Source organism: Chiloscyllium punctatum, chromosome 20, assembly GCF_047496795.1.
Source record: "Chiloscyllium punctatum isolate Juve2018m chromosome 20, sChiPun1.3, whole genome shotgun sequence".
In the NCBI taxonomy this organism is placed as follows: Eukaryota; Metazoa; Chordata; class Chondrichthyes; order Orectolobiformes; family Hemiscylliidae; genus Chiloscyllium; species Chiloscyllium punctatum.
The window spans coordinates 78,445,426-78,459,051 of NC_092758.1; the positions used below are offsets into that span (position 1 = coordinate 78,445,426).

The 13,626-nt window shown below is 40.6% G+C and overlaps 1 protein-coding gene across 1 annotated transcript in view; it reads right to left on the bottom strand.

Moving 5' to 3' along the window:
- The window catches only part of stk32a (serine/threonine kinase 32A), a 323,186-nt gene that overhangs the window by 225,506 nt on the left and 84,054 nt on the right, over window positions 1-13,626 (bottom strand). The window contains exon 2 of the mRNA XM_072591097.1: window positions 6,362-6,417. Within this exon, the coding sequence (XP_072447198.1) occupies window positions 6,362-6,417 (56 nt within the window). The remainder of the gene's footprint in view (window positions 1-6,361; window positions 6,418-13,626) is intronic.

Below are 13,626 nucleotides of genomic sequence, written 5' to 3' on the forward strand. Positions count from 1 at the left end.
GACAAACTTTTTGGCTTTAAAGTTGATAAATGTAGTTGATTTAATGAATGGCCTTGTTATTGATGTTAAAGAATTCTTCTTTTCTATCTTTTTGGGAAGTACTCCACAATTTAAGTTCATTTCAGTTCATTACAATTGGGTACAATTGCCCTTATAGTTCATTATTTATTCTCTAGCTATTGTCCACAGCATTAATCCATTGTTTTGCTTCTGCTATTGTCACACTTTTTGTTCAAATTACACATTTCACAGTACGGAATTTTTAGAAATGATGCAATTCAAAAACACTTTATGGCTGAATTATCCCTAAATAATGGAAAACACAATTACAAAGGACATCCCAATACAACCAGAATATAAAAGGCATCACAAGCCTTTCTGTACATTTGCTATTAGTCCGTGACCCATCTCAAATAAACTCTGGGTCTATACTTGGTGGAGTTAAGGGGGTATCTAATTGAAACTTACAGAATACTGAATGCCCTGGATGGAGTGGAGTTTGGAAAGATGTTTCCAATGGTAGGAGAGACTAGGACCAGAGACACAGCCTTAGAGTAAAGGGAAGACCTTTTAGAACAGAACTAAGGAGACACTTCTTCAGCCAGAGGGTGGTAAATCTATGGAATTCCATGCCACAGAAGGCTGTGGAAGCCAGGTCATTGAGTGTATTTAAGACTGAGATAGATAGGTTCTTGACTAAAAAGGGGATCCAGGGTTATGGGAGAAGGCAGGAGAATGGGGTTGAAAAATGGGGTTACCAGTGGCGATTGAATGGTGGAGCAGACTCGATGGGCTGAATGGCCTAATTTCTAGGCAAAAGTGAGGTCTGCAGATGCTGGAAACCAGAGTTTAGATCAGAGTGGTGCTGGAAAAGCACAGCAGGTCAGGTAGAATCCGAGGAGCAGGAAAATCGACGTTTCAGGCAAAAGCCCTTCATCAGGAATGGCCTAATTTCTATTCCTGTATCTTACAGTCTTTAACCAAGACCTACCAAAAATGGAAGTTGAAAACATTTTGTTCTCTCCATTTGTTTAGAGGGTCATGAAGAAATTATGAGAATCTTATCATAACTTTGGTTGCAATCTTGGCCAAAGTTATTTTCCTGATTCTCTCGAACACAGAAAGAGAGCATTCAGGACAATTGTTTTTTGCTGGTACTCCACCTGAGCCTCCACCTATCACATTTTCATCATATCTCATCAGAATACATTTCTACTTCTTTCTCCCTCCTGTACTTACTTCTTTCTTCAGGCAATGACTCCTAAGAAAGAAATACAGAGAAATGATCTAATGTCATCAAAGTGTTGAGCATAATTTTCTCATCTCTTTAAAAAAAAGCTAAGGGGAGGCTGCATTCGAATAATGACATACAATATAAAAGATATATGAGGGGGCACTCATTGGGTACTCGCTAACAGTGTTGATAGAGAAATGGACCTGAATCTCATGATCTTCCACTTCTTTAGTTCAGAGGCAGATAATCAGCTGCAGAAAGTTTGTGATTTCCCAACCTATACTTTCTGTAAGCCACACTGATTGGGGGCTGTTATGAATGTGGCTGTATTCCTATTTCATTGGTAAACAACCAGTTTCTTTGACTTTCCAACTTTGTGTCATTTACACATGGAGCTATAGGAAAGATGCCGACTACTTGTGTCCATAAAGGTGGCCTACTGACTTCTGATACATGCCTGATGAATTAATGAAAGTGGTTTTTGCAAAATGACTGTGCATTCTGGCGAACATCCAGGGGATATATTCCCTTTAGGAAGAAACAATTTCATAACAATGCATTATTCATGGACTCGGAAGATGTCATCTTGGCCTCAACATACAGTCTAATTAATTTCAAACAATGTTCTCATTCCTCTATTAGAAATCTGCTGAGAATACAACTCAATTTTAATTTCTCTGGCTTGCTTTCGATCTATGTTTTTGGCTGCTCTTCCTGCGCAGACTTTTGCTGAAATAAAGTTCCACACGCATCCTCCATCCACCATCATGATTTTTTTTATTCACTCACAGGACGTGGGCATCACTGGCTGGGCCAACATTTATTTTTCCATTACTAGCTGTGGTGCACTGCCTTCTTGAACGGCAGCAGTCTATGTGTGGGAAGTCCAGTTTTGTTTCTTTCTTCAGACTTTGCAGAAATTGTTACAAATGAATGGCTTGCTCAAGTAATTAAGAGTTAATCATTTTGCTATGGGTCTGGAGTCACATGCAGACCAGACCAAGTAAGAATGACGGATTCCCTTCTCTAAAGGGTTTAGTGAACCAATGGGGTTTTCCAATGATTAACAGTGGCTTCATAATTCCCATTAGTCTTTTAATTACAGATTTTTTTTATGGGATTCAAATTCCACCAGCTACCATGGTGGGATTCCAACTCATGTCCCAAGAACATTAGACTGTTAATTGAGAAACCTAGGTAACCAATAATGCTACTTGGTCATCACCTCCCCATATGATCACTAAATAGGCAACAATGGCAAGTTATTATAGATAAGAGATATTAGTTCCAGTTTGATCTTGACCCTGTTCATATTCAAGCTGGGATGTCAAAATCTAGAAATCTACTGTCAGGCCCTGCTGACAAACAAATAATCAGGTCCAGGGTGGTTGAAGGTTCAAGTGTGTGAGCATCATGTTGCCTGGTAATCCACATTATGGTAGCATTACGCACCAGTGAGATTGCATAACTCCCTAGTTGCATGTTCAACGTGAGTAGCAAGCGCAACGCACAGCTAGCTTACCATTCTGAAAGATAGCCTCGTCCCTTAAAGGAGAGCTGCTCTTATGTAACAGAAGCTCCTGCAACTGCCAAGGAGTGTTTGGCTGCAAGGAACTAGATGGCAGATGGAGCAGTAGGGCAGGGAGGGCAGAGATTTTCAAATGTTGCACTGGAAGCCTTAGTGATTCAGGTGGAAAGGAGGAGAGATGTTTTGTTTCCACAGGTGCCAGGAGCCTCTTAAGACACACCAGTAGGAGGGAATGGGTGGCACAAAGAGGCCAATTCCCAGACAGACAATTCATTCTCCAAAGAAAACTTGGCTGTAGTGCTAGATAAAGTTCAATGAGCTCTTACGGTCAGTGAATACATCATGAAGTGATGTCTCCTGTCCAACCTCTCACTCCACTTAATAGTACCTTCACTCATCCATCTGCAATAAGGACTCATGCCTAACAATCAGATACTTCACCCAAAGAAACTAACTAATGCTGTCAGCCTCGCAACAGACTGATGTTTCCAAATGCCTTTGATTATGCAGCTATGTCAAAAGCATCACCCAAACACAATATATGACAGTCCCTGACATTGTTTCCCTGTTTTTTACAGGCAGCTCATAACCACGGGTTACAACCAGAACCTGGTGAGGACAGCCACACTTGTAGGTCTGGAAACCACTGGACATCATGATGTTTTGCACCATGGAGATAGCTGTCATTGAAGTAGCTGTATTTGGTATTGTTGAAGGCATTCAAAATGTGCTGAGTTCCAATTCCTTACATGAAGGCTCCTTCTTTAAAATGTGTCGCATCTTGCAATCCTTCTGGAAGTATATGCTCCACTTAGGGTGATATTGGACCTCTTGCTTGCCATTCTAATCGTCCTGCCTTACACCAGTACTCCCCCATTATACTTGTACTTTCAGATACCCAAAAACATCTACCTAGCCTGCCACCGCAGCCTCATCATGAAGTGCAATATTGAACAAGATCTCTGATGAAGAGGCACTGTCACTTCATCTGATGCTTGCAGCTCTCAGCTCAAGACACTGGCACCATGTAAATGAGCCACTGGGTACAAGTGTGTTGCAAGTAAGGAGAAAATGGAGTTTGTGCACTAATTCCCCAGACGACGAGCTCACGTATAAATTCTGCTGTGAAGGACTCGGATGATAATTTCATTGAAGGAGCATACAGGAGAACCCTGATCCTGATGGACATAAGGACTCAGATGTTTGAGGTGAATTGGTAGACAGCCAGAGCTTTCTCACTGTCAAAGAAAATGAATAATTTGGCACAACAATTTGGTTTCAGCTTCTACTGTAACACGAGTAACAAGAAATCACCCAAAAGTTCAGTGTTGTAGTAGAAGCTCAGAACAAGATAATGAGAATCTGAAGATGAGTCAAAGTGCTTTGGTGGCCTCAGCAAGATGCTGCATTGATGTGGACCTGGAAAATGATCAAGCCTTCATTTTTTTGTCAAGCAAAAGCTTTTTTTAGTGGTACAACATAACATTGTTCTTATTCTAAAATTGATATGTATTAAAGATGCAGAGATCAAGTATAACATGACTTACTGCAAAGGTTCACAGTTTGAGTCTACTTTCAGTGTGACAGACTGGCTTGTGAAAGGAGATTAACACATAGAGAAATACTAGAGGATTCATTAAGAGGATGGCTTTCTTCTACTACTTATTGGCATTTGCAGTCAATTCTCTCTGCCTTTCTGCAAGTAGGGGATTGCATTCTTAATGGGTTACTTATACACTGAAAATAACAAAGTATGCCTTTCTACTGCATAGCTACATGCTCACATACAGATGGAAATGGTTTATAAAGTACAGCTGCTTTCATATTTATGGGATGGTATTTTAGTTAGGTAAGTACAAGTTAATTAAGATCTGGAAGGTCATGCCTCTAACTCAGAACTGAGGCAGCCAAACTTTAAAAATGGATGTGATTCCAGGATTCTTGGACAAGAATATGAGCAAGTAACAACAATCCAGGTTTGTTCAATATATCATTGCAGTTGCATGACACTGTAATTTCATACTATAAATTCTGTGTCGTATGGTCTTATGCTCCACAACCGCCTGATGAAGGAGCAGTGCTCCGAAAGATAGTGTTTCCCATTTTACCTGTTGTGTGATTTTTAACTTTGTGCACCCCAATCCAACAGTGGCTCCTCCACGTCATGCACAGCAAATCTCATCAACTCCAATTCACCCACCACACACACATCCTATCCCACCCAGCACTATTTCATGGAGTCAGATCCTTTTTAATAGCCCAAATAGTCATATTTGGAAAATGAACATACTTGTCACGTGGACCTTTTTTTCTGAGCTATACACAGAGGTTGGATCAGTACGGGTTATTTACAAGTTAATCTGTTTTTTTCCTTCTCGTGTTTGACATGCTTCATGATGCATTGCACTTCAGGGGAGTTGTGATCCATGAGGAAGCTTGAATACGGAGTCAGGAATATCTTGACAAGAATTTTCGAGGGGTGATGCCTACTTCACATATTATGAATTGAACAATGTCGAGCTTCAGATTGTACTGCACATATACACCCTGAAATTGATCATTGTATTGACTGAAAACACTTTGGGGGTTTTGAGGGTGTAGGGTGTTTTGACAGGGACAGCTGGTAAGTGAAGTGTCAGGACTAAGGTGCCTAACCCACAATTATGGAACTGAACTACCAGAGTACCAATACAGGCCTTCTAACCTGTATACCTCTCAACATCTGTGTCAGGCCTGAGGCAGGATTGTGATATCAGGAAACAACCCAATTTGTGTTTCCAACCTCAAAAGATATAAATCAAAATCAAAAGGTCACATCATACTTTTGTGATGTGAAATTATTTTCCCCTTTTCTTAACATTCAATTCCATAATACAAAGGTTAAAGTCTTTGGGAATAAATAAAGGACCACGAAATTGTGCTCCAGTTTTCCATCATCCTCGAACCTTGCACTGAGTTTAACATTCATCATGGTTCACAGGAGTGACATAATATCAATCTGTCTACTTGACTGTACTAAACTTTCATCAGTTGCCTAGTAATTTGCCAGCTGGTCATGCAGACTTAATACTCCATTTTTTGTTTCACAAAATAATATTAAAGCATTGATTAGAAGTGGATTTTCAATATTTAACAGGCTGACATGAGGTGTGCACGTGCGCATAAATGTGTGTCGGAAAGAGTCTATGCAAGCGAGTGTAAATGCAAGGGCAGGCGTTAGATTCGCACCTTCACACTCTGACTGTGCTTTCCTTGCCAGACAGCATGCATGTTTCAGGGAGAGAGAGCAAGAGCCTATGTGTATTCCTGCACTCCTTACACTCTTCTCTCCATATACTGTCTTGCATTAATCTGCATTAGTAAAATCATTCCTGGCACCAACTAGATTTTGATTCAATCACAGATTTGTATTATATTACTTTCTTTTTCGGTGGCATCTGTTCAACTAGCTTGGGTGAACAAAAGGAGATAAAATAACTCAGCCACAAGCTGGTATAGGTAAATTATTATGGCACACTGCTGCAATACAGAAGAATAAGATATAATTCTGCAGAGCTTAGAACAGACTTGTGATATTGCCAATGATGAAACACACTTACCTTCCCAAAGCTGCCTTTGCCAATTGCTCTTAAGATCTGGAAATGGTCAAAGTTTACTGGAAGAACAAAAAGAAAAGAATCAGATGCTGCAGGTCACAATCAAGGTCATATATTTCTATTACCCAACAGGCTAACATCAGTGAAAGATACCGCCTTCATGAAAGATGTAGATGCAGATATGGGAAGAAAGATCAAGTCAGAGAGTCATGAGGCATTTTTGTGTTACAGAAATGCATTTTGGCGAGTTTGGACTTTGCTGTACCCATCTGGCTTCTGGGTTAATATTCCAGAAACAATAGTTTAGTCAAGGAAATAATGTTAAAAAGCTTCTTAAGTGAGGAGAGAGGTAATGAAGCACTGAGACAGCGAGAATGGAAAGGGTAGAAGAATAAAGGGTGCCTTGATTGTAATCCATAACATCCTGAACGGTCATGACAGGCTGGTATGGAGAAAAGGTTTCATCTTGTGGAAGAATCAAGAACTAGGGGTCACTGTTTAAAATATGAGCTCACACTTTTAAAAGAGACAGCTTTTCTCTCAGAGGATCACAAGTCTTTGGAACTCTCTTTCTCAAAACGTGGTGAAAGTCAGTTCTTAAATATTTTTAATTCAGAGGTAGATTGATTGTTGTTAAGCAAGAGTTATCGGTTTATGTTTAGGAATGGAATTCATGTCATTGCACAGATAGCTGAAAGCACAGCTAACGATCTAGTAATCAAAATCAGGGATACAAAAAAGGGCCAGAACAAAAGGAGCACAAAAACAGCTCAGACAGTAACAGGGATAGGAGAATATACAGAGATAGATAAAGGTGAGGCCATTAAGGAATACAAAAACAAGGATGATTATAATTTATTTTTGAAAGTCATGGTAGTCCTAGAGCAGGAGCCAATGTACATCAACAAATTTGAGTGTGATAAGCAAATAGGACTCAGTACAAGTTAGGATAGCAGGAGTTTTGGATCAGCTGATGTTTACACACAATGCATGGTGAGACCAGCCAAGTACATGTGAAACAGTCAAATCTGAAGCTAACAAAGGCATGGTTGAAGGTTTCAGCAACTGAAGAGCTGAGAATAGGGCAACGTCAGATGTTTTTGTAGAGGTGAAATAACTGCTGTTGTTCATAGAGAGAATGTGATAGGAAGCATTCTACAGTCAAATAGATCATGAAGAATGTAAACAGCCTCAGACAATTACCCAGAAGTAAAACATCACTAGCAAGAGTAATCTTTACCAGAGTTTAATTACCAATGATTTTATGTTAATCTGTATTAGTAATAGTATTATAGAATCCCTACAGTGCAGAAAGAGGCCATTGAGCCATCGAGTCTGTACTGACCCTCTGAAGAGCATCCCACCCTGGACCCAACTTCCACACCTTATCACCATAACAAGCACAACTAATCCACCTGTCCTACACATCTTTGGACACTGCGGGCAATTTAGCATGGCCAATCCACCTAACCTGCATATCTTTGTACTATGGGAGGAAACTGGAGCACTGACAGGAAACTGCGGTTTCAGTTACCCATTGTTAAATGGAGCTTCTTAAGTGAGGAGTGAACATATTACTGTGGCCTGAACATATTACAAGGAACGTTCCAGAACCAGGAACCAAGAGGCTGTTGGGAAGGTACGTTTCCCATTCAAATGAATGGGTTTGTACCGATCTGCGATTTTGGGCTTCCGCGGTAGGTCTTGGAACATATCTCCAGTGGGTACGGGAGCACTACTGTAATGTTCAAATTGTCCAAAATTTAGGACAAATCCAACCCAGCCAATTACTGCCACAGCAGTTTCCTCTCAACCATTATCAAATGATGGTCATCAATGGTGTTATTAGTGGCACTTACTCAACAACTAACCTGCTCACTGATGCTCTGTTTAGATTCCCCCCAGCCCAAACAGTTCCTGACCTCATTACAGCCTTGGTCCAAACATGGATAAACGAGCTAAAACTCAAAAAAGGAAGTAAAGGTAATCTCAAAATGAAGGTAGCATTTGACTCAGTGTAGGATCAAGGGACCTTACCAAATTGGGTCAATGGGAAGGAGGAAACAATTCTCCGCCAGTTGGAGTCATACCTCCAAGGAAGATGGTCGTGTTTTTTGGAGGGCAGTCATCTCAGCACCAGGATATCACTGCAGGAGTTCCTTAGGATGGTGCCATGGTCTCTTCAGCTGCTTCATCAATGACCACACCCCTGCCACCACCCCCTAACACATGGCCATAAGTGGCTTGATGATTTTGTAACATTGTCCAACATTTGTGACTCCTCAGATACTAAAGTTATCCATGTTCAGAAAGATCCGGACAATATACAGACTTGAGCTGACAAGTGACAAGTACATTTGTGTCACACAAGTTCCAAAAAATGACCATCTTCCACATGAGAAAATCTAACCATCACTCCATGATCAACATCCTGATGGTGTCCATTGAAGATAAACTGAACTGCGTTATCTATAGAAATACTATGGTTATAAAAGCATTTCAGAGGCTGGGGAGCTCTGCAGTGAGTAGCTCACTGATTTCTCAAAGCACACCCTTCATCTACAAGACATAAATCTGGAGGATGATGGAATACTCCCTACCAGCCTGGATGAGTGCAGCTCTAACAATACTCAACAAGCCTCACATCAGGACCAAGCAGCCCGATTAATTGGCACCCCATCCAACACCATCAACAATTACTCCTTCCATCACTCAGGGCACAGTGGCATCTACAAGATGTACTGCAACAACTCATCAAGGTTCCTTAAACAGTCCCTTCCAAATCTGTGACTTCTATCACCTCGAGGAAATCAACACCATTGCCTGTGAATATGCCTCCAAGCTACAAACCATCCTGACTTGGAATTACTAGCCTGCAACACCCGCATTCCGTGAATCAATTACTGTAGATTTTAAAAAGTTGATCTGTATTATTCGTACTTTGAAGAATTGAAGCCTTCCCCTCCCAACCTTTCCTCCAATGAGCCTAGCTTGAATTCTAATGGTATATTTTGGAAGTAATACATTAAGTCTGGCCACCCTGCTATAAGCCCTCTACAACTGATAGTTGCTATATAGCAACTATGTGCCAACACTTCAGTTAAATTTATCAATTTGATCACATCGACTGAGTTCTAAAAGTATGCATGTTTGGCTTGGCTCCAAGTGCGAGCAAGCTCTTCATTAACAGAGATTACATCACCTTCAAATGTGAAAACATTGTCAGCATTGGCGATGCGTTCACAAACAGGGTGAACAACGCAAAACACCTTCTCCTCAGTGACCAAGCTGTGCCACTCAAATTTCACAGAGCTTGTGTGGTGGGAGAGAGACTTGAAATGACACTTTTAAAAAAGACAGCAAGTATCTAACATAAACAGATAGTGTTCTGCAAAATTACAACATGATTAAAATTAGAAAGCTCATTATAATACAAGACAAACATTTAAATATAGCTATTCTGAAATTCTGTTGAACTTGCTGCAAAATGGTCACTTACTTAAAATAACAAGCATTTAATAATTCAGATATAGTATTTGTATTTTTGGTTTTTTTGTGACACAAGCAGAGCTAATAATTAAGTTTAATATTTTCCCTGAGCTGTCTGTATCCATTGAGATGCACATAATTGGTTCACCAGGGCCATCAGGAAAAAAAAGACAGCTTCTTCTATACCTTGTTTTAGCTTTCATTCTAAATATAACCCTATCATCATGGGCAATAAATATCAGCAAGCTAACCATCTCACACCCTCTGCAGAAGTAGACAATACGTGCACTGGAGGCAATTCTATGAAGCTAAACTGGGTTACACCTGGAACAAAAAGAGATTGACTTGGTTGGTCCTATACTCGTGGGAATGTGGAAAAAATAGGAAGTGATATTATTTAAACATATAAGATTCTTTGCAGGGTATGTGCTGAGAGAAATTTTCTGCTTCCTTTCACTGTATACAGGTTCAACTTTCCTCCTTCAATGTTTTCTTATTTTTCTAGACTTGAGTACTGATCCACATTACACCTGTAACATAAATGGCAAGAAGAAGAATTAGCTGTGAATGACTACCAAGGGTTTGTGGTAGTTCAGTGGTATTGTCACCCGATTAATAATCCAAAAATCATGTTACTGATCTGAGGAGCAAATATGTGAATTCTACTGCAGGAATTGGAAAAGTGTCTAGAATTAAAAGCTAGCCTATTGGTGACAATGAAACCACTGTGCATTATGGTAAAAACTCACTTCTTTAGAGAAGTAATACTTGCCATTCTCAGTCTGACCCAGGAGATTCAATCTCTGTTCAGTTTGGTCTATTTATGATTCAGATCCACAGCAATATGGTAGACTCTACATATCCTCTGAAGTAGCCTAGCAAGTTAATCAGACATATCTAACTAGTACAAATAGTTGAACGAAATGGAGAATTGTGTGCAGTTTTGGTCTCCAAATTTGAGGAAGGTCATTCTGGCTATTGAGGGAGTGCAGCGCAGGTTCACGAGGTCAATTCCAGGAATGGTGGGACTATCATATGTTGATAGATTGGAGGGACTGGGCTTGTAGACACTTCAGTTTAGAAGGATGAGAGGGGATATGATTGAGACGTGTACGATTATTAAAGGAGTGGACACTCTGGAGGCAGGAAGCATGTTTATGCTGATGGGCGAGTTCAGAACCAGAGGATACAGTTCAAAAATAAGGGGTAGGCCATTTAGAACAGAGTTGAGGAGAAACGACTTCACCCAGAGAGTGGTGGGTATATGGAATGCTCTGCCCCAGAAAGCAGTGGACACCAAGTCTCTGGATACTTTCAAGAAAGAGATGGATTGAGCTTTTAAAGATAGAGGAATCAAGGGTTATGGGGGCAGCATGGTGGCTCAGTGGTTAGCACTGCTCCCTCACAGCACCAGGGTCCCAGGTTCAATTCCAGCCTCGGGTGACTGACTGTGTGGAGTTTGCTAAATTCTCCCCGTGTCTGCGTGGGTTTTCTCCGGATGCTCCGGTTTCCTCACACAGTCCAAAAGATGTGCAGGTCAGGTGAATTGGCCATGCTAAATTGGCAATTTAGGTGCATTAATCAGAGGGAAATGGGTCTGGGTGGGTTACACTTCGGAGGGTCGGTGTGGACTGGTTGGATTGAAGGGCCTGTTTCCACACTGTAAGGAATCTAATGGAATCTAATATGGCAGGACCAGGACACTAATTGTGGATGATCAGCCATGATCATAATAAATGGTGGTGCTGGTTTGAAGGGTCGAATGGCCTACTCCTGCACCATTGAAGGTGGTGGCAGAGTGGTATGCATTCAGAAGGGAGTTATCTTAGGAATCCTCAACATCGATTTCTGGCCCCTCAAAGTTTCGGATAATAAAGCAGTCTGTGTTCAAATGAAGCAAGACCTACACAATGTCCGGACTGGGCTGATAAGTGGCAAGATCCATGCCACACACTGCAGACAATGACCATCTCCAACGAGAGAGAATACAACCATCTCGCCTTGATTTTCAATGGTATTACCATAGCTGTATCTTCCACTACCAACATTCTAGGGCTTAGGTTTGACGAGAAGCTGATCTGGACTAGCTATATAAATACGGTGACTACAGCAGCAGGTCAGAGGCTGGGAATCCTGCAGCGAGTAACTCACCTCCTGACTCGCCAAAGCCTATCAGCCATCTACAAAGTCAGAATTGTGATGGAATACCCTCCACTTGCCTGGATGTGTGCGCTCCAATAACATTCAATAAGCTCCACTTGACTAGCACTCACCACCACCTGCAATGTTAACTTTGTCCACGACCAACATATAGTATGCAGCAATCTATAATTGGCACTGAAGCAATTCATCAAGACTCCTTTAGCAACACCTTCCAAACCCATGACCTCTACAACCTAGAAAGATAAAGTCATAGATAGGTGGGAACAGTTTCACTTGCTGGTTCCCTCCAGCTCCTCACCATTCTGACATGGAAATACATTACTGTTCTTTCACTGTCACGGAGCTAAAATCAAGGAACTCGCTCTCTAACAGCATTGTGAAGGTCTCAACAATAAATGGACCACAGTGGTTCAAAAGGCAGTTCACCACCACTTTCTCAAGCACAGTTAGGCATGGGCAATAAATGCTGGCCCAAATTGTGATGCCCGTATCCCATGGATGAATAAAAAATATAAACAAAGAATAATTAAAGCATAAAAAGGGAAATATAGAAAAGAATGATTATGTCCTGCACTATATATGGGAGGCAATGATTTTGTGGTATTATCACGAGACTATTAAATCAGAGACCCAGGTAACATTCTGAGGGCCCAGGTTCGAATCCTGCCAAGGCAGATAGTGGAATTTGAATTCAATAAAAGTCTGGAATTAAAGAGTCTAAATGATGACCATGAAACCACTGCCAATTATAGGGGGAAAATATCCATCTAGTTCACTAATGGCCTTTAACGAAGGAAATTACTATCCTTACCTGGTCTGGTCTATGTGTCACTCCAAACCCACAGCAATGTGGTTGATTCTCAACTGCCTTCTGGGCAATTAGGGATAGGCAATAAATACATTCCTGATGAAGGGCTTTTGCCCGAAACGTTGATTTCGCTGCTCGTTGGATGCTGCCTGAACTGCTGTGCTCTTCCAGCACCACTAATCCAATAAATACTGATCTACCCACCAACTCCCTCATCCCATGAATGAATAAAAACAAATGCAGGCTTTATTGTTAGTACATGAAGCCATGTCGGAATGATTATTGACTAAATGTATTAGAGATTTAGGGACCTGAGTAACAAGTATGAGTGAATTCACTGCATGGCATATGGTAAATGACTATTGCTCCAATTGCCTTTTTATGCATCTGTAGTAGCCTCACACTTTCACCGTCAACAAACACAGTCTCAACAGATCATACTGAAACAGATTCACAGTGCATCATTCTGTAATGATTATATCTGACAAGTAATGGCAGCATTGCAGAGTTCTGCAAATGGAGATTAGCCTTTTCCACAAATATATTTTCAAGAAAGTTTTAAAATTTGACATATCCCTTGCAATAACCAAATCGTAGAACATAAAATCAATTGAAGCAGCCCTTCAGATTGTGTAGATTGATCTTTACAATAACAAAATCATGGAGTTGAGGTGGTTGGATAAATTTAACTTTGCATTTAAATACAGATAGATTATAGAGTGCCTTAATACTGTGAATTACCTTTTCTCCACTTATATTTCAGAGGTAAATGTTGGATTAAGTTACTTGCTTATCTAATCAAACTATT